Source organism: Melozone crissalis, unplaced genomic scaffold (assembly GCF_028551555.1).
Source record: "Melozone crissalis strain CALT ecotype California unplaced genomic scaffold, PUWL_Pcris_2 ptg000027l_1, whole genome shotgun sequence".
In the NCBI taxonomy this organism is placed as follows: Eukaryota; Metazoa; Chordata; class Aves; order Passeriformes; family Passerellidae; genus Melozone; species Melozone crissalis.
In genome coordinates, this window is record NW_026535805.1 from 31,982,030 (window position 1) to 32,007,501 (window position 25,472).

Genomic DNA, 25,472 nt, shown 5'->3' on the forward strand with positions numbered 1-25,472 from the left:
CAGTCACAGCACTGGCTCCTTAAACGGGTTGCTTTGGTTTATTTGGCTTTTGTTCTTGTTTGTTTTAACAACGACAGAGTAAAATTCAAGAGCACAGCAGCCCCTGGGAGATCTCCCTGCTGGAAGCTCTTGTGGCAGCTTGGCACCAGTGAGGGCGCAGCCCCTGGTGTTTGCAGCTGCAGATGTTCCAGCCCTGCATCTTCAGCCCAAAGCAGTCAAGGAGAAACTGTACCCTGACCATTTCCCTTCACCCTGCCCGTTTCATTTGGGAACACAATGAGCTGTCAAAATTTCCTGCTTTGTTACCACAGAATTCCTTCCTTTCGCCCTAAAAAGTATTATTTATCTAAAACTGCTAATTGCATAAATTGTCAGAATGACTGCTTAGCTTGATTCTTAAGGTGGAGACAAAGAGATGTAAAGGTCTGGTGGACTGATGAAAGTCAGCCTCAAAGTCATCTGCCAAAGCAAAAAAAAAAGCATTGAGTGTGTTGCCATTAACGGCCCAAATTAATGTGGCAAGTTGTATATCTGGTGCAATCCCTTACTAAGATGTAATTAAAAGTAAAAGGGAAGAATATTAATATTTTCCAAATGCGTGTGCCAAGAAAAAATGGAGGAAGGGAGGTGTGGTTGATTTAGCCCACCACCACTTCCTAACTAATCTTTCTCTAATGATGTAGAGAGAGACTAGGTGGCACCTGGTGAAGTATTTTGAAATAACAGATTCATGAGGTAGAGCTACTTGATAACATCTTTGACTCATCAGAAACTTGCCTTCCCTCAGGATAAAGGTAATAATCATATAAGAATATAAAGATTTTAGTAACTTTTCCTAAGTCAGCAAGGATGCAGATTTATTCTGTATACAGGTTCCTGTAGTGCTAGAGACAGTCCAAAATTATATTGTCTGTAAAAAATTTAAAATTACACAAACAGCCAATTCTAATAATCACTAATTTGTCATGACTTCCGATCCTGGGGCTTGCTAGTTCAGTAAAACTCATTCACATTTCTTACTAATTCCATCAATAGCTCCATTACTTTCCCTCCCTTTGCTGAAATTGCTTTGAATGGTGTACATAAGCATTTAATTTGGCTAGTCTGTAGGTCTGTATGAGACAGCAGGACTGTGGGAGGAAGCTGGGCTAGCAGGAACATCAGGCATCAGGGCCACAGAGCAGCTGGGACAAAGAGGTGACAGCTGCGGTGAACTTAATTTAAAATGGCTGTATCTTCAATACCTGGTATCTCCCAGCATTGTGTTATCCTCAAGGATCATGAATGCTCTTCTGTGTCAAGATCATCAAGAAAAATTCTTTAGGACCATTCCCAGCATAAATTTTCTAAATATCATGGAGATTACGGAGTAATTGTTCCCATGCAAAAGTTTCCTTTCCATGCACCGTGTTATCTTCTTATTTTTAGTCTTCATTTCTTGTACTCTTCTCTTGCCTTCTCTTGGATGTTTAATGAGGTCCATATTGTTGAATTGCACTACAGTATTGCTTTCTTTTCCTTTTGTCTAACACTTAGTTATTTTATTTGAGGTAATTAATTATCTTGTATGGTCTACTTTTGCTAAGCCCACCTTGTCTTTTCATCTGTGTTACAGTTGTCTACCTACCTTTAGTGTTCTCTTCCTCAAAATTTGGGGTCACACTTTTGAGATCAGAGTTAAGGAATCCTTTTGATACATGACTGCATATGATTTTCTTTTTGTCTAGTACTATGGTACCTCCTCTGATTTGATAGTTGCATTATTTCATGCCTAGAAAGAATATCAGTCTTTCTGGCTTTATAGTATCATGTGCTTTGGGTGTTTTTTCAGATTTTTGGAGTCTGAATTTACCTTTTTTTGTTTTGTTTTTAATGTCTCCGCTGATACAGTCACAAGTGACATGTTTATATGTTTATCAGTGTGTAATACAGGGGATTACTTGCAGATTCCTGTTAATTCATTGGTGCCTGCAGAAAAACAAAAGCGTTGGTCAAGGCATGCTCTGAATTCACACCCGTTCTTGATTTGCTGATGCCTGTATCAGCAGCAGGCTCAAGCCTGCCTGATTTTTTTGGGTTTATATCATGCGTACCATGTGCTTGCCATTCTTACTCTTTGTGCACACGTGAGCCAATCTGATGGGGTTACCGTGGCAGAGAGCAATGCTTTTAAGTCTGGGTGCTGCTTCATGAGCTCTGGCTTGTGGGTGCTGGTGAATCCTGCGTCGGAGTTCTACAAACTCTCCAGCTATTTGCTCCACCCTTCTTCTCTTTTAACGTGAGGATCACGGGGGATGGGTTCTTGTACCTTCATTGCCACAATAACGTTACACATAATTTTAAGCTGCTGATGAAGGTAGACCCACGGCATCAGAGTACCTTTGAAGTGGAACAGCTGAAGAGCAGGTAGAGGTTTGCCCCTCCTGGCCCTGCTGTCAGGAGGGGTAATTGGGGTCAACAGCAGCCGGAGTTGCTTTGGACTGGTTCCTCAGAGTGGTTGGCAAGAAGGAGCCGAGAACGGGGAGCACATGTTCTGTCTCTGGGAACAAAAAAGCAAAGTGAAAGTAAGGGTGAGAGAACCTAGATTTATATTTATAATCAAAAGTGACTGTGTTTGAAATATTCTTAATTTGCATGCACTCTCTTGTGTCTTTCGTATCTCTAAGGACCCCTAGAGGGCACGGAAGTTTTTCTCCACCTCAGATATTTAACTTAGTAATTCTACTTGGCTTTCTTCCCTTGAACATAATTGTAAGCACATTTTAAGTGAACATTAGATAGAAAAAAAAATAACAGCATTTAACTAGGGCCTTCTTTTATGCTACAAGATGTTTTCTTGTTTTTAAACACAAGCAGTAGAAGCTAGCCCGAGCAGCCAAATTCTTAAATTATTGTTTAGATTAGTCAGATGCTATATTTGTATCCCAGAGGAAATGCAATTCAAAGTAACTAAAAATTCACACTTCATTGCAAACTTTGATAGGACTACACTACTACTGCTACTAGTGTGAGCTGTGTAAGGATGGGCAGTGGGTTTGCTTTCAACACTGTGGTCTCTGTTTCTATAGAAGAGGAGTTACTATGGTGAAGAACTAGAGTACTCTTAACTAGAACCTCAAGGTCTCCAGACTTCATCTTATTTAAGAATTTTTAATATTTTGGTCTTGTTGATTGCCTGTAAAGGAACAGTTACATTTCACTGCAAGATACTTAAAATTATGGACACATAAAATTGACATGCTTGCCCACTACTTCCTGTCTACTTGGAGAGAGGTTTTGTAACTCTTATATATCCTGGGGAGCATTTTTCTGCTTAAATTAGTTTTGCCTATTTCATCAATATTACATGGTAAGTCAGGAACTAGTCAGTGTGAGTTATACAGCAATACACAGTACTAATTCTTAGTATTGTGTTGGCACTTCATCACCTTTAAATATACATGCTAACGCTCCAGAGTAATGCTTATCTGCGAACATCAGGTTTTCACTTACATAAAACAGCTGCAGTGTTTGAGGAGAAGGTTTGCATTTTCCAGAGTGCTCAAAGAGCAGAAAGTAAAACAAAAACAAACAAACAAACATACAAACCACCCACCTAAGTGCAAAAACATCTTAATACTTTTGAGAGGGGGATTTTTTCATCAACTAATGGTTTTGAGAGCAGTCCCACAGCTGTGGAGGTCCATTGGATTGTGGGCCTTTGTATGTGAAGCCCTGACAGTCAGAGTCCTACCTGTTCTTGCTTGAGGAAAAAAAAGGCAGATGTCTGCACTTCTTGTGAAGCAATGAGAGCCTGCTTGCTGGGCAAGAAGTTGTTCAATAGGATAATGTTGTTTAATCCCAGCCAGCAATGAAGGCTTTTTTGTGTCTTTGTTCTGATAAGAGGATCAGCTGTACTGCTTTACCCAATTACCCCAGGATGTCATGGGAGATGAATTTTTGGACCTTAGTTTTCCCACTGGAGAAGTGTAATGTCGTCACTTTGTATTAAAAAATAGATCTAGATGAAAACAGCAGGGAAAGGCAGCTGCCCCTTCTAATGTCTCTGGGGATTTTGTGTTTTGCAGGAGATGCACGGGTGAGAGGTCAGACAGGGGTTGTCTCCGAGCGCCGCGGCTCCTACCCATTTATAGACTTCCGTCTTCTTAACAGTAAGTGCAACCCTTCTTTCAGGTCTGTATTTAAATAAAAACAAATAAAAATCTCTACTGGAAGTGTATGAACCAAACTGTCTCATCTCACACATATCTGTAGCTCAGCTGTCTTCACACAGTCAGCATTAATTCCATTATTTCCACTCAGTGTCTGGCTGTGAAATGTTTTGATTGTGTGAATAGTCCATAATGCTCAATCTGTCAAATGTAAATACAGTAGGGCCATGGGGTGTGCTAGGGAAGGAGCAGGAGCAGTTCAGAATTAAAGAGATAAACCTCTGTGTCCTTTAGCCTCTTAGACAACAGTTGGAACAGATTTATGTGAAGCTGTTATCCGGTCATATAGAATTGGCACAGAAGGGGAGCATGTGACAGCACTGACCAGTGGTTTACAATAACATTAATTTTTCCAACAATTAGAACCCAATCCAAAGCCCCATGGAGTCTTCTCATTGACGTCAATGGATTTTGGGTCAGGCCAGCAGTGAACATCTGTTAAAAATAATCTTAACCTCATTTTGATTGAAGTTATTTTGCCACTGTTGTAAATAAAGGACAGCAAATCTAAAAAGAAAAAGAAACAAATCAAAGCCCTGTTGGGTGTTTTTTCACCTGATGGACTCTCTATACTCATGCAAACCCATTAGCAAGTGTGTAAAAAAATAAAATAAAAAGAACCACTAAGTCTTGTGTCCCGTAGCACTCAGCCTGGATGCTGTGTAAACTTCAGTGTATGGACACAGGCAGATTTTGATATGTCCTTGTGTACTGCACAAGGAACCTTTGAAAAAACTGTTACTCACTGTCTTCATCAAAACAAACTGGACCTCCCAACAGTTTCAGTGCTGGCACTGTCATGCTCCTAGGGATTGTGCTTTTCATCAAAGAGCAATTGTCAAACCACACTTTGAATTCTCCTTTTTGCACTTCCTTGTCTGGGTGCCTGGGGAAGGGAGGAGGAAGCAGGGAGGGAAGGGAGCAGAGAGGAGGGCAAGCAGGAGGGCTGGCTGGGAGTCAGGAGTAGAGAGGAGCTGGGGAGGGAGGGCTTGGGGTCTGATGGGCTGCATCCACCCATGCTGGTGGAGTTACTGCCACCCAGCAACGTGCTGCTGTCAGTCCTGCTGGTTAAAGGTGTTTTCTGGATTGGAAGTCCATCAGAGAGCTTGCTATGGCTGAGGTAGAAAGACATAAGGGGGTAAGATGAGTTCATCAGTTTTCCCAGGACAAAGAGAATAACTTACTGGTTGAGCAGAGTTTTGAGGACAGTTTAGTTCTGACTTGCCAATGAAAAGCATGAAGAAAAATCAGGTGTAGGCCAGCTGAAAATAGTATTGGTCATGCATGCCCTTGTAAAAGCTGAGAGAAAATAAAGCACTTTTCATGCATGAAGTAGAAGTGGATATATATTCATATTCAAATGCGACTAAGTTGATTCTTTCTTTTTTATTTTGAATACATATACATTATATAAAATTCGGTTTCTTTTAAACTTCAAAAGAGTTTTTAGTTTCTTTACCCATGGAGAAGGAAGAACACCAGAATAGTTTCAGGATTTTTTTCTGGCTATGGGGCTTTCACTTCTAGCCCCTGTATGTGAGTCCTGCCCTCCTCCAGATCCTGCCACTTTCTGGGAAATGCTGCTATCCTGGGCAGTGTAGAGAGACATCCATGGCAAGGGATGCTCTGGCTGGGAATACTCAGCCTTTGATCATGCCAAGAGCAAGGCACTCCACCTAAGCTAAAAAGTGATGCCTCCTTGTGTGTGTGCCTCTGGTCCAGCAGGGTAGGGAACCTGGGAGTTCTGTGCTCCTATGCTCTCTCTCACAGAGACCTCCAGCTTCCTCTTATTACTGCTTTTCCATAACCTGAAATGTATGGCTGGCTGATCATGATCTCTGTAAGGGAAAGCAGTGATCCTGATTTTAGATTCCCCCTGGTTTTCAGGTTTTTGTATATTTACCACTTTCTCTCTGAGTAGTGTTGCCTTAATTTTTTGGTGCAAAATGAAGTGGGATTTCTAGACACTTGACTACTAATTTTGTAGCTGGCAAGTGCACACTGGGCCTGGATCACTTGGTGACCTACAAGTAAATGAAGATGCTCAGTGTTAGAGCATGCAGATGTGTTTTGCCAGAAAATAAACAGGCTTTTGTAATATTTGTTCATCTACGTCTTTCTGTTAAATCCATTCCTGCTGTGCAGAAGTAGCAAAAAACATAACCACATAAACAGCAAAAAACATGGTGCTGCCCATCCTATCAAAAAGAAATATATATAAATGCCACCACTGCACACTTGCTTGAAAAGTACCCAATTAATACCTGCAATAAAATTTTGTTACCATGTTGCATTTGTTTGGGGGCAGTAACTGGCAGGCAACAACTGTATACTGAAAAATGTTAGAATGAGGGAAGGAAGAGGCAGATGAAATGTTATAGTAAACGTTCTCAGAGGTCATCAACAAATGCAGCATAAACATTACTGCAGCTTCTCACTAACAAACTGAGCTTAAATAGCGACTGTTCTATCTTGCATCTGAAATACTGTTCCAAAAAACAGTACTAGCTTTGTTTCAAAGTAAGGGAAAACACTGAAGCTCATTCTTGAACAAGTTGACATCCATTATGTAAATTCACATGTAAAAAAAATACAGGGTTTTGATATTTAATGTCAGACTAAAGATTACTTATATGAAACTTTTTTTAGTGCAGATTCAGTCAAATTAGTGGATGTTTCCCTACTTTGTCTGTTAAGGGTTAACACTGACTAGACCATATCTTCTGTTTTTTCTGGAGTCGTACAGAGAAGTCTCTGTGTAACTTAAGACACCATGAAGTCTTTCTGGATAGGAAAACTTCCTTCACTCTGAAAATGGGATCTTCTGTAGCCCTAATCAAAGCCAACTGTACTAATGTTGGCTTCTTGCTGTTTGAGTCTGTGATGCCATCTACACATTCCCCCAGTGACTCTGCAGTATATAGAAAGTTAGTGTTGCTTCACCTTGTCTTTTCCAGGCTCTCAGGACCATGAGGATTTTTCAGAATCCTCTCTGGGGGAGATGCAGGGCTTTAGTGTCTTCCTGTCTTTCCTCTGCCTAGCTGCAAGCTTTCCTAGGCATAGTTGCACTGGTGGGTTTGGGGACTCTTAATAACTCTGGAATACAAAATTGAGTGCAAAATACCCCTGTGTCACTGAGAACTCCTTGGTTCTGTTCTCTGAGGAGTGAATGTTGTGGACACCTGTGTGACCCACCAGATTCTGCTCTCTGTTGATGGCAGCCAGTCAGAAGCTTGAGGGGAAGCCGTGTAGCAACTCCTCCCCAGCAGAGGGAGGACTCCGAAAATAAGAGATACAAATTTTGCACAGTCCTATAGGTTTATGGGAAGATAGGGTGATAGTTTTTTCTTCAATTAATTCCAAACAAAACCTCACAAATTTTAGGAAATTTTGACTCTGAACTGGGTAGCTCAAGCTTCGGACTGAACCTGGTGCAGGTCGAAATTGATGTTGGCAACTCATTGACACTTCCACATTTCAGTGAATTAAATGAACCTTACTGTTCACAGGACAGAAAAGGAGTTAAATATTTGCTGGGAAATAATTTAGAATTCAAAACACTTCTGCAGTGAAAATTAATCCAATTTTCCTTTTAGCAGAGTATATTTTGGATTTGAGGAATAAAGGAGCATAGCTATGGTAAGCAATAATTTAGTTCTCTGATTCATAAAGTTGCTCAGTGAGTCATTGAAGCAGATCTCACTAGTGACTAATATGCATTGATTTGAATGGATTTTATTATCTCATGAGGGTTTTTTTAGTGGCTGTGACAGTACACTTCTTCATTGCCTTAACTCAAAAGTTTGAGGGAATTCCTTGTGATTAATCTGGACTTGTAGGTAAACATGCAGCAGTTAGCAAGACCTCACCTTATGGCAATTATGTTGGATACTTTGCTTTATTGCCAGGTTCAATCAAGTAGAGTAACAAAATAACATAGATTACAGCTGTGATAAGTAACTTACTATTTAGAAGTTTGCTTGTCAAGCAAGCCAGAAGACAAGGTTCTTAAGGCTTAAATTCTCCTGCTCCCATCTTGTTTATGCTAAGCTTTTATCTGGATTAAATTTTGGCTTGCAAACAACAAAATTATTTGCCTTTAATTGACTATATTTAATTCCCTTCTTCAGTATTCACTTCAGTATTTATGTATGTGACCTGCCAATTGGAGTCTCTGTACCCAAGTGGTGTTACCAGAGAGATACCTGTTTTCTTACACCTTGCACAGCAGGAACACAGAGTGGGATCTGAGAATATGCAAAATGTCAAAACATGTCTGTAGACATTCCAAAGGTATGTCTCTGTATTACTCAGGATCCTGATGTTGTCATGCAAGCAGAAGCTGAGTCCCAAAGAACCCCACCTGCTTTAAGCTTAGCATGGCAAATTAATTTATTACAGATTATATACTTCTAACTCCAGATGGTGATAAATGGTCATATTAGGTAACATTCCATCTCTGTCCTTGATTTGTGTCTGATCTGAGTCAAGCAAAATACTCTGGTTTTCAGTTTGTTTGCAAATAAAGTGAATTCATCACATACTTTGCAGGAATGTGATGAATTAGGTATTGGAGAAATAAAACATGTTGTCAGGATTAGTAAGGGAAGATATGAAGCCATGAAAATGTCTCCATCTCAAAGAGCCAAAGTCTGTGGACATTTGAATCTGTGGTTTCTGCCTGTCTACAGAAGGGTCTATTGCAAAATTTACATTCATTTTTGGGTTTGAATTTTGAACACTCCAGGGCTTTCAGGTAGGGCCCATCTCCAGGGAAAATAAAACTTAACCACAGCCACCAACCCAAAACTGAACCATCAAGTAACCTGAACCCAATTGAGTGAGGTTAAAAAGAGTTTGGTTAAGCGCCTTGTTTTGTTGCCTTTGGCTAGAAAAAGAAGTGGGAGTGAGAGATGTTTTTTTAGATATTTCTGACCTGGGTTAAATTAGGACACTAAAAGTCTTGTGAGGAAGTTTCAAGGGCTGATTGGATTACTCAGAACTCAGCCCAGCCTGTGGAGATGAGTCCAAAGTTCCAGATGGTTTTTAAATTAGAAAGGGAGAGATCTTACGAGGTCTGCATTATTTCTGCATAATACTTCCCCTAGTTCCTCGTAGATAAACCTATCCAAAAGATACTCATCAACATCCCTAAGACACATAGGCTTCTTAATCACATTAGCTTGTTTGAATGGGATGAACATTTTCAGAACTGGTCAGCCTGTGGCCTTGCTGTCAGTTACCTATTCAAGGAAGAGAAATTAGAATCCTCTTAATACTTCAGCACAGAGAATGTTCTCTTTTCCAGTAACCCCTCACTATATTAAAAAATTCTGTGTGTCATTGGAAGTCAATCTGGTTCACCCTTTTCATCAAAAAATAGGAAGGGTTTTTTTTTTTTTGGAGGAAGAGTTTGCATTTTTGTATTTTTCTAAGTGATGCTATATGCAAAATTTAATAACAGAGTTCGCTTGAAAAGTATAATGGACTTCCTGCTATTCATGCTCCTTGTTTAGCTTTAATGCCACACTTGTGGAAAAATGAAAGCTAGAATGTAAAACCAATGGATGGACATGCCCTCATATGCCAACAAAATCCATCATTTTGGGTTATGAATGCGTCAGAAGAACTCAAAACAAACAAAAGCAAGCAAAACAAACAAAAAGCCTGCATGTGCTTCACACACTGAGTCTTAGCAAACACTGATCTGATACACTCATTTGTAGCTTACTTTTTAGTACAGACTTGGGATTCAGTTCACTGAAGATGTCCCTTTAAAAGTTGCCAAATGATGCGTGACCCATTCTGCCACCCCACCTCCTTTTCCTTGATTAGAAAAGGGAAAGGATCTACTGAAGATAACACTGAGGATACTTTCCAAATGACCAGAGGAAGAGAAAGAACAAGGAGAAGGGATCATTAAAATGACAAATGAAGGTTGGGTTTGCTGTTATTACAGGTTATGTTGTTTTTTCTCAAGGGGAGTGAAGGAGGAGGGGATGCACTGTTTCCTGTTGGAGAAACTGTAATCAGCCATAGAACATTAACAGTTTTAGGAAGAAAAGGTCCTGATTGCTGTACAAAGATTGAAGTGTCAAAGTAAAGGTTCATAAATGAAATGATAATGAGATTGTGACAAACCAGAAAATGTGGATCTCAGTCTCTCAGAACTGGGGTGCAGGGTGAACCAGACTACCCCTGGGGGGCTCGGGAGTCCTGGAATGTTGCCAGAAATGTCTGGTGGCTGGACTTTGATCCCACATGGGAGATGACATCAGTATGAGGACGGGAGGATTTCACTGGGGTGAATGGTGAAGGGACAAGTTAATTGGAGTGTGAGATACAGGGTTTAAGATCCCTGTACAGGGGGGTCTAGAGAGGCAAGATGGAGGGATTGGGGCGTGCCCTTCTCCTTCTTCTTCTTCCTCTAAGCCTCCATCTTCTGTGGTGGAGTTGGCACTCCAGGATTGGACCTTACTAGGGGAACACTGGTTAATAAGGGTAGAGGGTATTGGAGAAAAATGATAAATATGGTATACGTAACTCCGGGTATAAAGATAGGTGACCGCCCCAGGGGCTCTCAGTGTGTGCCCATGGCTGACTGCTGAGCAGAACTCTGTCAGGCCAAGAGAAAATCTTTTAGATAAGCAATTAATAAACACCGAGACCGAGAACAAATCTGAAGCTTCCTCTCGTCCTTTCGAACCCGGGGGCCCAAGGCCATCTTTGGGCTTTTTCCCAGACCATCTAAACAGCACCCAGAAATCCAACAAGAAAATAACATGCCATTTCCTAAGAACTTGGAGGAGGCTTAATAAAATGATGCCAAAGTGTTTGTTTGCATAAAGATGAGTGATAGCCCAAATAAAGACTTCAAATTCTGATAAGAAACACATCTGAATTCATCCTAAATTTTGATTTAATCTATTCCTCTTCCTGTTATTATGACTAATATTCTGTTATTTAAGTGGTCTTTGAAACCCTAATTTCTCCAGAACTTGTTGTAATAGGATTATTTAGTATATAAGTGGAATTATCAGCATAATTCTTAACTTCTTTCAAACAGTATCAAAAAGAATGTATTTTGGGATGGGGAGGAAACTGCGTGACTAGTCTTTTTCAAAATGCCAATAATTGCGCAGGAACTTCATGAGTTGGAAATTCAGCTGTAACAAGGCACCATCACTTCAAGTGATGTTCAAAGAAGTGGAAACTCCAGAGCCAGGTCACGTAGAAAGGTGATTTCTCAGAACGTCTCACTCTATCCAGAGAAGCACAAGTGACTCCTCTTTAAGCAGGGCTTTGCATTGGTTTTGTGCACTTGTGGATGTGGCTGGAGAACAAAATTTTTACTCTAAAGCAGAAAATTTTAAACTTCTTTTGCTGTACTTCTAAATTTTTGCTTTTCTCTGATGTTTTCAGGGTCATTTTCTCTTTCTCACAGCTTCTGCTGTGAGAAAAGTTTTCATTGAAAAAAAGTTTGCCCCTCTAAAGAGAAATAATTCAGTTGCAACCTAAATAAACAATGGCAGCTGGCAGAGAGCACTTCATCTCTAAGAACGAATTTTTCAGAAGTCAAGGAACAAAGAATATTTTAGATGTTGGAGAAGCAAGTAAAAACAATGTGTTTATAACAACTTTTTTGGCTTCCATGTAGTCTGAGGAAGTCTCAGAAAGATTCCTGCATTTACAAGATTTCAGAACAACACATTTTTATCTGTAGATAGGATATAGTGCAAGATCTTCATCTCAGTCTTCTTAGTTGCAGTGACCAGTGTATGTATATTCAGATGATAAAATTGACACAATCTTGCTAATTTTGAATCAATCTTTTTTAGTTTCTTACACAGGTGATTGAGACATAGAACTGGGGTATTCATCTGAGCTCCTTGGTCCTTCTGCACCAGATTGAAAGCTTTTAAGTCACAGTCCTTCCAGATAGGCTTCTGGTGGTTTGTGCATTTTCTCGGGCCTTTCCTCAAAACCTCAGTGTTTTCTTTCCGAAGGCTATTTGGACTACAAGGTGAAATGTATCTGGAAGGCCTAGACAGTGCAGAGAGAAGAGGTTTTCTGTTCTTCTAGTTGATAAGTGCTTTCTACAAAATTCAAATTTAAAACATTAGGTTTGTCATTAATTTTTAGATCACCAGTGTTAGTTCAACTACCCACACTAATGCTGCTGTTGTCTTTTGGACACTGATAAGTCTGTAACATAAGAAGATACTAAGAGGGCACAGCAGTTTTTTTCTATCATCAGTGCTATGCACTCTCCTGTGTAAGAAAAATTCAGCAGCCAAGCATGCAATGAATATGCCAAACAAGACTTCAGTAAAGGTGATGTAAATGCATGGCATAGTTTTATGTGCAAAAAAAGGAAAAACACCAGTTATTCCTCCTAAGTCAATTACAGACCTCTCACAAAGGCTCGCAAAGGGAAGTTTTCTAACTAGCTGTCCAGCCAGGAACCAGTGTGGAAAACTGTAGGACCAGAGACAAATTGTTTCCCAGAATCCTTACTGTTTGCAGGCTGTCCTGAGCCTAAATTGCAGGACTCACCCTCTCACCTTACCTCCCAGATATCCCAGCACTTTCCCACCAGTCCTGCCTGGGTCTTCGGGCATACAGTGGCTGTGTATGAAATGCCTTTGCATCATTGGAAGAGGGGAAAGGGTATTACAAATTATATGATTCCATGGCAGCTGCTTGAGGACCTGATTTATTCTGCATCCTTTAGAAAAGAAGAGGAAAAAACCATTTCTCTTTTCTGAATCCATTCATTTTGAAAATTAATAAGCCCTTTTTTTATCCACTCGTGCTGCTGGGTGACCTGTTTTTATTGTACGCTGAAGTGCAATAAAATAACAAAAGGCAGTACCGTGAAGAAAAACTCAGAGGCTTTATTTGAATGCATAACAAAGGTTGTTTATTTTGAAAGAACAGTAACAATGTAATGAATGTCTAGTGCAGAGTTAAGTACACCCTTGTCCAAGTTTGATTTATGTGATCATTTCTGGATGTTAACTCAACCATTGTTAGCATAACCTCCATCATTTTTATATTCATGCTGCCTGTGGGCACGTGCTATTGCAGCAGTGTGAAAGAAATGTGAAATAAAACCACTAGCAGTTCCCAGTGCAGGAAAACTCTTTTCCTGAAATAACAGAGGTTGGTGTGTAGCGAGGCATAGATCAATTTAAGGCGAGAAGATCTGTGTAACTGGAGGAGCTGTGTTGGGAGAAAGAAGGCAGCCATTGATTTCTGCAGCTTATTAACCTCTTGAGGGCCACGAGCAGTAATGCAGACATCATCCATGGTCTGCTGGCTGTGCGTGCCTGCCTGATGTGGCTGTCAAATTACCTGGAGAAAAATGCAGCCACTTTGGTTGCCTGCTAAAATACAGGAGAAACGCTGCGAGCTCAGGCCACCTGAGCTTTTGAAGGCAGCGGTTGAGCTTTGTGAGGAATGCTTGCACAAACACTTCTGTAAACATGTGTGTAATTCATACAAGATGTCTGTGTAATTCATACAATAACTTTGTGCAGTGTACAAAGGAGGGTTTCTGCCACCCTCTGCTAGGCAGTCGCTCCGTAGCATGAGGATGGGCATCTTTTAAGAGATGGAGTTTTTTAGGTAAGCAGAACATTCAAAAGTTGCCACAATGACTAAAGTTAAACACAGTTCTGGAGGGAAGTTTTATGGGTATAAACAAAAGACATTCTTGTTTGTCTTTCACATTCATTTCAAAATTGCTCATAATTACTAAATCCTTCCCATATGACCTTTGCAGATCATTGCCTTTAACCAGATGCTATAGCATATGTTCTGGTATCCATAGTTCCAAAGCTGAAGTTCAGGGATATCTGCAGTAATATTTTTGATTCATTTACTTTGCAATTCAGTTTCATCTGAAGGCACTGTATGACTTGTAACATGTGTCATCATCAAAATTTTATATTTATTATTTAAATTGAAATTTACAGTTGTCAATAAAGTAGTATGTTCAGCATTTTACTGTAAGTCATTCACATAAATCTTTAATTTCATCTTAAAACTGCATCTTGATTTTATGTCAGCTGGTAGATCCCATATGTTGGGAATGGCTTTTTGCTTCTGGGAGATTCAGATGCAACTGCTGAGCTGAGAGCAGAATTTAAGTGTTCACTTTTGGCTGCATTGCCTTTTGCTCTTCTGTTCTAATAAACCTTTTTCCCTCAACTTCATATAGTTGTGGTTTTCCTTTTTTTTGTTTGACACTGATCTTGGAAGGGGAAAGAGAAAACGCTAGTGAGATTATACTTGGGGTGTGTTGTGCTCAGAGAAGGGCAGCATCAGTCCAATTTTGTGCAAGACACCATCAAAATAAAATACATTATTGTGGATGTCAGAGTAATCTGAGATAGGTGATAGCAATCAGCTAATGAGTCCTGTGAGTCAAAAGCAAATCAGTTATTACTGAAATGACCCAAAGGATCATGATACTCTTTTAAGCTGACATCCAGAGTTTGCACGTGGATAGCCTGCAGTGCTGGATTTGGGCTATTCTGTCAAGAGCCCAGTTTTGAAAATACATTTGCTACAATTCTGTATCAGTATTATGAACTTCTTCCCTTATGAATGAAAATACAGATTATTGTGGGTAATCTTTTTTGTATAATATATTAGAGTACAGTGCTCACCTGAAACATCAAGTCAGGTTTCAGGGGCGCTGTCTGCTGATAACTAAATTTGAATTGAGACCCATGACAACCATACAGAGCAATGGGCAGCAAGTTTGGTGGTTCAATTCAGAAAATACGTTTCATAATAAGAAGTTACTTGTTTCCATCTGACCTGTTCGTGCTTTGGCAAGTATTATTTATGTTACTGAAATGATCTGGTAATCCGAAGGATAAAATAAACACTTCTTCATAATCCAATGTACAGCTGCTTGTTGGGACTCAGGCCAAACCTTAATTTTCAGATCATCTACAGCAACTCTATGTGTGAGTTTTAAAGACAGTTTAAGAGAGTGTAGGTGGTGATTTCAGTCATCTGTCTTTAACTGAAAAAAAATATATTAACTTAGATTAAAATTTGTGGGAGCAACTTCTAATTTTTAATGTTAAAAAGTGAATTTTTTGTACTTTAAATTTTAAACTTGTTACCTGAAAGTACTGACAGCTTGTGGCTAAGATGGAAATAGGAAAGTTGGAAAGTTGAGAAACAGCTAACAGAAGTTTAAAAAGTGAATTAATTTTAAGAGTGTTTTGTTATCCAGGAATTAAATTGAATGCCAGCCATTTCATAGCACCCTATATAAATGAAAAGAAATAAGAAAACAAGTCTACTTGTTCCTCCATGTGTTGCTGCCACTGGGTAACTGTTCACACCTACATTAGTCACTCCTTCAACAGGCCATGAAATTGTTCCAGCTTTTAAAATGTGTGAGAAAATCAAGGCAGGTGCTGGCACATCATAAATGAAAACCTGACCTTCAGGCTGGTACAGTAGTGGTGTTGTTACTGTTTTCATTCTGGAAACCACATGGCTTGTCAAGATGCAATGAAGTTGTTTTGTGCTTTTATATTATTAAAGCTCAGTGAGGTCTTCGGGCTGCACATGAGAACCATGAGGCTTACTTGGTGTTGGAAGTTCTGTTGCTCCTCAGTATGTAAGGATGGCTTTTTTGGATGTTGTTACTGACTTGGTGCTGCTCAGTAGCTGTTGGATTACTTAATAAGGAAGAAACTTGCTACAGAGAGTGCTTGCTGCTGTTAGAGAAATCAAATCCTGAACCATCCATGATCCAAAAAAACCTTAGCAACTTCTCTGGAAGTCCTCTCAGAATAATACCACCCATAGAAACAGCAGACAAAGTGATATTTTAATGTCACAGTAGAACAAACATTCAGTGTTTTTTCGTAAAAAGAGATGGAAAAATAGAAAACAGAGAGTCAGCTGCAGTGTGTAGATATTTTTCATGAGCTCTTACTTAAACCAGTGCATTGCTATGGAGCTTCTTATCTCAAGAAATCATTACTTTTCTCTCAAAGGACTGTTTAATCTTCAGTTTCTTACAAGGTTTGTCTTACAAATAAAACTGTATTGTATCTTGCTACCTTTGGCCAGCTGTCCAGTTTCTGTCCTCTCTTTTTTCCAAAACTTATACCAGACTGCAAAATGAAAATACCACAGCTGAGTGTGAGGTTCTATTAAAAGTTCAGATGAAATTACCCTATACCATTATGAGTTTTAGAAAGCCTCCATATTTTTCTTACTAACAATAAGGTAATTTAATTACTCTAATTAGTAATTTAATCACTGTATAAAAACTGCCTTGGTTTTTGTGTCTCATTTAGCCCCATATGAAAATCTCCTAATACAGCATTAGGGAGTTAGAATTATCCTGGTACCTAGTGAAAACATGGTTTGTTGTGTAACCAGAAATGCCTGTATTATCTCAATATTCCTGCTTTCCTCATTGCACAGCTGAAATATTTTCTTCATTTATAATTTGCTTTAATATGTAGAAATGACAGCAGACAATGCAATAGGATTATGAACCTATTCTTATTTCTTTCTCTCTTTTATTTCCTTTTCCAAATGTGGATCACACATTTGTGTTCTCAAACTGTATTTTGAGTTCTCTTTTGGTATGATTTTTTTATTTTATACCCAAGATCACCTCGTAGTGCAGTGCAATTTTTAATATATTCCAATGACACCTCCTGTGAGGTATCAAAGTAATTAATGTTATTTTCAGGTGTATAGTTAGGGAACAGAGGCAGAGAGGGTAAGAGCAGCTTTCCTGTACCTAGCTCTGCCTAGTCATTTAGGCTCTCCCTAATACCTGCAGTTAGGAGATGTATCACCCCCTTCCTGCCAGTGACTGAGCTGGGTCACATTGAAGGCTGTGGCAGGCAGTGTACTGAACTCAGCTCTTCCAAAACCTACAATAGTATTCTCTTCCCTGGAACATATTTCCTCTCTAAAATAAACAAATATATTATGCTGAAGTGATTTGAATACAGCTCCTTCATGTGGCTTGGCAAGAAGTGTGAACTCCATGATTTTTGTATTACTATTTTAAAGTGTTTGATTAAACTGACAATGTCGTCCATCACCTTGGGTTTCATGCTTTCTGTACTGGCTGCTTTTCACAGATAGTGCACTCTCAGGGGAAGTCGGCACCAAGAAGAAAGTGAAAAGACTGTTAAGTTTCCAGAGATACTTCCATGCATCCCGGTTACTGCGTGGAATTGTACCACAAGCCTCTCTCTACCTACTGGATGAGGACTACCTTGGGCAAGCAAGGGTAAGACAGGCCTCCAGCTCTCCATGTCTTTTAATAATACTACAGAGAGTGTCAGTTTTGTTTTAGTCTTCAGGTAACCAAATTCCTGGCTGATCTTTCTTAAATGACCCACCTTAGTGCCTGTCTCTCAACAAACAGATTGTCCATTCCTCATTTGTGGTTACAGCCTTAAAGGCTTAGGTCTCAAAGCAACAGAAGATGTTGCTAAATCTACTCAGCATTTTCAGATTCCAACAACTGAAATTATAATATGGATTTATTAAAGAATGAAGGATTTCAGGTTAAGTTACTGATTTAAGTGCAGCCCAGACACAGCATTTAGTTCATGCACTTGAAAAAAGATGGGTGTCTCTCATCTGCTATGGAATAACTATTGGGAAACCCACAATAGCTCTCCATAGTGGCAAAGGCTAGGAAGTGTGGAGCATTGACTGCAAACTTCACACTGATAAAAATATAATTGTCTTATTTTGCAGCTCTTACACTTACTTTGAATGGTATTTTCTAGCAAAACTTTCACAATTGATGGTGTTGGAATTATATCCTAGGCGATTTTTATTCTCTGCTGGAGGAGATTATGAGACAGATGCTAGAAATTAAGAGTCCAGAACTGCTTGAATGTAGATTAGAGATGGGAGCGAATGTGTATTTCATTCACACACACATCACTGTGGGTCATAGAGGTAGTCCACAATCAGTCTCCTGACTCAACTGATGTAGCTGTAAAAACACTGCAGTTGTAGGTAATGATGGATTCCTCTGCATGTCTGAGTGGGCTTAACAGTAGCACTGTATCTAAATTTATAAAAGCTATTCCTGTGTACTTCTTTGTTTAGCACATTGTAACTCATATTCGCAATGAGAGCTAAGATTTTAAAACACTATTAAGTGTTTTAAAACCTAAGAGAATTTGCACTGAAAGTCTGGGGACATGAAGAAACAATGAAGCATTTGTATAGTAAAAGGGAATATTTTCATAATATTTTGGTTTATATTATTCATTGTTTTGAGTTCCATTTAGAGGCATTTTTACTGTTATGTTCAAAACCTTCTCAGTTAAAAGTGCAACTGATATTTTTTGCAGTACAGCCACATGAGCCTGATTTCTGATATTTCAAATATGACTTCTATAGGTTTCTCGAAAAAAAACTTTAAAGCTGTAATAACCAATCCTGTGACTGATTAATGTGGAATAATAATAAAAATCTGCTTTACAGTGTGACATACCAGTCATTGGCCTTTTCACATTTGCTTTTTCCAGCATATGTTATCCAAAGTGGGAATGTGGGATTTTGACATTTTCTTGTTTGATCGCTTGACAAATGGTAAGTAATTTTTTAAAGTCTTTATTTTACTCTGTCTCATATATGACTAGTCAAAAAATCCATAATTAATTGTTTGTTAAATGTTTCCAGTTCAAATTACTGAAGAGAAATTGGCCATATTTAACCTCTATTCAAATACATCCTGGAGCTTTTTCAAGCTTTTCCTGAACTATAGGACAATGTTTCAGGTGTGCTTTTGTACTAATCTAATCCTCTACATTTGTTGTTGTCACCTTTTCAAGAAATGTTTCTGTTTCATTTGCCTGTGAAACTCCCAAGCCACTTTAAATATACCTGTTAGATATAATAAATCCAGATCTCCATAATCTGTCAATTTCAATCAATACTAAAGACATTTGAGTGAAGATACCCTTGCTTCTGTTCAGCAGCAAAAATTAGGAAATTTATTTAGAGAGTAAAAATCTGTGAAATGTTTTCTCTAAACACATGTAAACCATCCCCCTTCCCCACAAATGTCCAGACATTACCCCTTGATCAGGTAACTGCTAGAGAGAGTAATGATCACACCTTTCCCCTTTCTGTACTGCTCAGAGAATTGAGATCCCTCATTCCTCACTCCAGTCTAATTAGGTTTGGTTGGGGCAGAAGATTTGGTTTAGAGGCTCGTTCAGCCGAGTGACTGGCAGTGAAGAGTGAAAAGGATTGCAAATTGCCTGGGAAGCAAAAGCATAGTTCTTCTAAATTATCTTTCTGTGCCCCTGCTCAGTAGTCAAGATCAAGTTAGTTTCCATATGTTCTTGATACAGATACTTATTTTCCTTCCTGAGTTACATTAAATAAGAAAAGACTCCCTTCAAGCTTTGTTTATGCGTAGTATGGGTTGGTTGGTTTGGGGTTTTTTCTAACTTTTATGGAAACAGTGACGCTGAATTAAGCAGTGCAAACCTTTTGAAATACTGTGTTTATGTATAGCTGATCATGTAATACTAGTAAGGCTCAATTTTGCCAGTGTTCCCAGTATTGGATTTACAGTAAGGCCAGTGCAGCATTACAGTGGAACTTGAGACTGCAAATGCTGCAACTCATTTTTCCTGTCTGTGGCATTGTTATGAGATGCAGTTGTAGTTGAGCTAGGTTACCAAGGTTAATTACATGTTTATACAGCCATATGCAAAATAAAAAAATTCATTCCAAACTCCTGATTTTTAGTAATTAATTAGCACAGTATGGCAAACCCAAGTGGCAAAAAAGCCACTCTTGTTTCTGTTGTTTCTGAAGATAGACCTGAATTATGAAAATGATGTCGCTCTCAGACAAGCCTGTTGAAGATTTTGTTAAAACCACGTCAGTTTGCCTCCTTCCAGTTAAAACCACAGTTTGCCTGTCATGTTGAAACAGCAAACGTGTCTTTAGGGCATCTAGACACAAGAATGGCACTCCATTGGTACAACCTTTCCATCAAGTCTTGATTACATATAGGAGTAATTTGTATAAGTGACTTCTGAGTACCTGAGAGTCATCTAAGCTCACTTCATTGGAGATGAGGTGATAGGAGCTGACTAATAGGAAATTGCCCAGATTTTTAGCCTTGCTTGGTTTATAACTACCTGTAAAGGGATTCTAAGAGTTGTTCCTTTCTCCTTTTAGGAAACAGTCTTGTAACACTGCTTTGTCACCTCTTCAATGTGCATGGACTTATTCACCATTTCCAGTTAGACATGGTTACATTACACAGGTTTTTTGGTAAGTGCACACCTCAACAACCATCTTTGAATGAAGTTTATAGCTTAAGTAGAACATCCGAGAAGGCACTGGCTTGGTCTGTCTGTGTAAAAATGACGTAGTTGGAAATATTTCAGTAAAAGATACCTATGATATGGATCAGCATACAGTTTTCAGGCACTCAAGTACTTGGTCCACTACCTAGTCAGTGGAGGGATTTCAAAAGGCTGTGCATTGGGCTGAAGCATCCCAGCACCACAGTCACACTGGTGATTTAAAATAAAATGTGCCATGCAGAGATGTGGCTGGCTCAGGCCCACACAGACAGACAGACACTGCAGAACCTACGCGTGCACAGTACAATTGTGGTGCAGCGTAATTATTTTAGTGACTAAAAGACCAGGGCAGTTAAAAGCTTATGTGCAAAATTTAACAAATTATATCAAGCTGTCCTGTCTACACTGAACAGTGTTGATGAAAGCCCCTGCTGCTGTTACTGCCAACAGAAATATTAGCCCCATGCTGTCAGTGAACCAAAAGAAGAAATTGGCCAAAATCAATTACTTTTTGCATCACTTTTTGAAAGCAGCTAAATGCCAGTTTTTCAGGCTGTCAGGCAGTTTCCAAAGCAGGGTCTCTTCTTTAAGACTGCATAATTGTTGCTTCTGGAAAGTGTTCCTCTGGTGCGGAGACAGACAAAATCTCCCTGCTGTTTCTAACTCCTGTGGGCAGACGTGAAGCGGACAGTCGGGCAATTAGAGCTAGTGGTCTAAACTCCCAGTTTAAGGGATTACCCACTGTACCTCCAGATGCTTGTGTGGCTGGAAACAGACAGAAGGCTCGGACTTTCTCTGGCACTCCTCATGCTGGCAGTGAGCGCCATGGGAAATCTGCCCGTTGGCTTTCCATTGGATTAATTGGATCGTGTTTAGGAGAGCGCCCTAGGCACGATCACATGCAGCTCCCAGTGCTCACGTGGTGCTGTCCCACGACCACGTAATGGTGCACACACTGCTGCAAGGAACAGAGGGGTGTGAAGCACACATCTCAATGATTTTTGTCTCTGAGAGAGAGCACTGAGAGTTAAGAGGTTGGTGCTCCTGGTCCAACTGGACCGGTTCCAGAGCTGCAAACTGAAGCAAGAGGGACTGGCATTTTAAAATGAACACACAGATGTGACTAAAATTGTCACTGGAGATTTTGCTGTGAATACCCCAAAGCTGGTTTTTTTTTATTCTTCTCCTGGGAATATAGGAATGCCTTTGCCTGTAGTTCATCACTCAAATAACAAATCATGGCAGGATATCAGGGTCTCACTCCCTGCTGCTGTAAAATAGGTGGTACTGCCTTAATGGCACACTACTACCCTACAACAGCAGGCTAAATAATTACACTCCGTTGTGGATAAATTTGCCTCTCTTCCTTGTTTATTTTATTCCTGAATGAGAGCCTTCACTAAGGCAAGAAAGAGGTGATTTATGCACTACACCCAGTATATCCCCTTGGGCCTCACAAATCCTTTCATGCATTTTTTCTCTAAAGGTACCCCGATAAAAGCAGCAATTTAAATAAGCTACAGCTATTTGAAGAAACTCCTCAGGCAGCTGACTGCAAAACCTCAGATTGTATTTTAAGTCCAGTTCCCACTTGTGGCCATGGCATTCAGAGACAAAAGGATCTTTGTTTTCTGCTTTGATTTGCAGTTATGGTTCAAGACGATTACCATAGCCAGAACCCATACCACAATGCTGTCCATGCCGCTGATGTCACACAAGCTATGCACTGCTATCTGAGGGAGCCCAAGGTAATGACAACCTTTCACACTCATGTTGCTTTCAGATAGTTCTCAGATTTTTTTTCCCAGGGTTGAAATAAAAGCCCCAGGACATAGTTCTAGACAGCAGAAAGTGATGGCGTGCTGGAAGTCAGCAACAAGTCAGGAGCAGCCTTGGCTACAGATTACAGATGTTTCAGTCAAGCTGTGAGAGTCACTTCTCATCACGCAGGCATCCTGTCTGAGTGCTGCCATGTAAGCTCCAGCCAGCTCAGTGCTGTGACCCAGGCACCCAGTGGTGCCTGCAGCTCTTCTCCCGTCAAACTCCGAAGGAGGCAATGCATGTCTGTGCCTCAGCCACCTCAGATCATCAGCTCCCCACATCACTATTTCAGCATACCAAATTGGCACAATATCACCAGGAAAGGGGAAAACAGTCCCTTCAGATGGGTCTCTTGCAAGGGTATCCTCTGCATGAGTATTTGACTGCTGCTGCAAGTTCTCACAGCATCAGAGTAGTGTTGCCTTGTGTGTTACTGGAAGGCACTGTGATATTGCCATACTGAGCCACAGTATAAGAACATAACTAACCTTTTCTGGCTTGGCTCAAATGAAAGGATGTTCTGCTAGAACTAGCAGTTTGTTACACCAGAATATACCAATGGTGAGGGCAGGAGCAGGCCCCACCTTTCTTGTATTTTCATCTCCTGCAAGATCTGCAAGTCCTTTCTTGCCAGGAAATGCAGAGGACAGACAACATCCAGAACCTGGACCATACTGCTCATCAGTTCTGACCTCAGAATGCTTCTTTCTTCTCATATACCTGTACTCTTTACAGACTCATTGGGCTGGTAATAACTGCCTCACTCTCACAAACAGAAAATGCTAAGACTACCCTTTTTTGCTTCTAAATGAGTCCTGTAACAGAAAAAAATCTGGACAGGTTTTCCAACTTGAATGTTTAAAGTTAGAAAGGTAAATTATGTTCTCTAATAAAATACATATACTGGAACGGGGATAGATATTTAACAGCCAAAGCTGAAATTTCAGAAGTTGATAAACTCTGCATTTTGTAACACAGTGCTATGCTAGAGAATTGAAGCCTGATCTTTTGTTGGCATTACTAAATACTTGGAGGGGCCGAGCTCTTACAATGGATGCTAACATATGCCAACCTGTCAGCCTACCTGTTTGCTTTTTGAAACAAATGAGACTATGCCAATGCCCTTCTATTACAACAATCCTTATATTGCCATGGGTAATAAAGAGATAAGAAATACAAACTCTAATAAAAGATGATTATGTAGTGTAATATCTTTATAGATGTATGTTCAACATGTACCTTAAAAACATTGTTCACAAAATTTATACTTGACATTTGTGTACAAATGCCAACACACCCAATTTATGCCATGATGTCAGCTGGTTTGTTTATTTACCAGAAAATATTTACTGTTCCTGTTCTTGTTGTGATTAATGTGTGTGATGATTCAGCTTGCCAACTTCCTCACCCCATCGGACATCATGCTCGGACTGCTCGCTGCTGCAGCTCATGACGTGGATCACCCAGGGGTCAACCAACCCTTTCTGATTAAAACTAAACACCACCTTGCCAGCTTGTACCAGGTAAAACTGCTCATCAAGTTGCTAACGTAAAAAATACAGTCAAGGAGAGTTTAAGCAATTTGCATTGAACTTTTAATGCCAAAATCTGGCAGTGGGAGGATGTGGGTCAAGTGATCCTGCACTTTGGAGTCTGGACAATTTCAGTCAAGCACCTCACTGGGTGTCACTTCTTAAAGCAAAGCTGATACAGGAAAAGAGGTGGAAATGCCAGATTTTTTTTTTCGAGGACATTTAAGCCAGATCAGTTGTCTGGGTTGTTTTTGCTGTAGATATCTGGGGTGAGGAACTGTGCGTAGGACATTTAAAATTATGACAAGAAGATCTCATCTTCAGGTAAGCTGCAGGCATGGTCTAAATTGGTATTGCATTAAAGGAAACCTTTGATTCATAAGGCTGTAGTAAAATTAACCACTTAATGAACACCGCATTTAAAAAAAAAATAAAGACAGACAGATAAACCAAAGGAAAAGTCATAGACATTTACAGTAACATTCCTTGAGATACAAAGAAAGAACTTCAAGAAAGCCACTAGGTCACACCACAGGCTGTCTAGACCAGTATCCTGTTTCTAAGAACAGCCAGTAAAAGATCTCAGAGAGAAATACAAGTCTGGGATCAGTACAGAGTTGTCCTTCACCTAGTATCCATCCTTTCTGCTCTGGCAAGCAGCAGTAGAAAACTTCCTGAAACAAAAACACAGACTCACTTGTTCAACAACTAGCAATGAGCCCATGCTGCCTGATTTTTGTGGTCCTTTTTGAATATATTTGAGATTTTGGCCCATGGCAATCATTGTAGCTTTGTATTTTATCTAAAACTGTCCTATGAGTATAATCTCCACACACATGTATACATTGTTATTATATGTGCACATCTCTCTATTCTTTGCATTGTACTTATATATACAGTGTGCAAGAGCAATTTGCTGCCAGAACAAATCTTAATTTTGGTTGCACTAACCGTAATTCAGAGGTAATAAATGGAGTTAGTCGTGATTTCTATCCTTTAGAATCACAGACTCATAGAATCATAGAATCATGAAGGTTGGAAGAGACCTTTAAGATCATCCTGTCCAACCCAACTGTTCACCTAGCACCAGATCCAGACACCTCTTAAACACCTCCAGGAATGGTGACTCCACCACCTCCCTGGGCAACCTATTTCAGTGCCTGACCACCCTAACAGTGACCATTTTTTTCTGCTATCGAATCTGAATCTCCTCTGTCTGAGCTTAAGGCCATTCCCTCTGGTCCTGTCACTGCAGGCACAGCAGGAGAGACTGGCCCCACCTCCCTGCAGCCTCTTTTCAGGTAGGTGTAGGGAGCAATCAGGTCCCCCCTGAGCTGCCTTTTCTCCAGGCTAAACACCCTCAGCTCCTTCAGCCACTCCTTGTAAGACACATTCTCTGGTCCTTTCATGAGTCTTGTTGCCCTTCTCTGGACATGCTCTAGCACCTCAGTGTCCTTTTTAAAGTGAGGGGCCGAGAACTGGACTCAGCATTCGAGGTGGGGCCTCATCAGTGCCAAGTACAGGGGGACAGTCACTGCCCTGGCCACACT

General features: G+C 40.0%; 1 protein-coding gene across 3 annotated transcripts in view; it reads left to right on the forward strand.

Annotated features, from left to right (window-relative positions):
• Positions 1 to 25,472, forward strand: part of PDE7B (phosphodiesterase 7B) — a 168,143-nt gene that overhangs the window by 127,791 nt on the left and 14,880 nt on the right. For all 3 annotated transcript variants that reach the window (XM_054279373.1, XM_054279372.1, XM_054279371.1), the window contains 6 exons: positions 4,068 to 4,151; positions 17,354 to 17,505; positions 18,767 to 18,830; positions 20,439 to 20,534; positions 22,217 to 22,317; positions 23,782 to 23,913. In XM_054279373.1, coding sequence (XP_054135348.1) covers positions 4,068 to 4,151; positions 17,354 to 17,505; positions 18,767 to 18,830; positions 20,439 to 20,534; positions 22,217 to 22,317; positions 23,782 to 23,913 — 629 coding nt within the window. The remainder of the gene's footprint in view (positions 1 to 4,067; positions 4,152 to 17,353; positions 17,506 to 18,766; positions 18,831 to 20,438; positions 20,535 to 22,216; positions 22,318 to 23,781; positions 23,914 to 25,472) is intronic.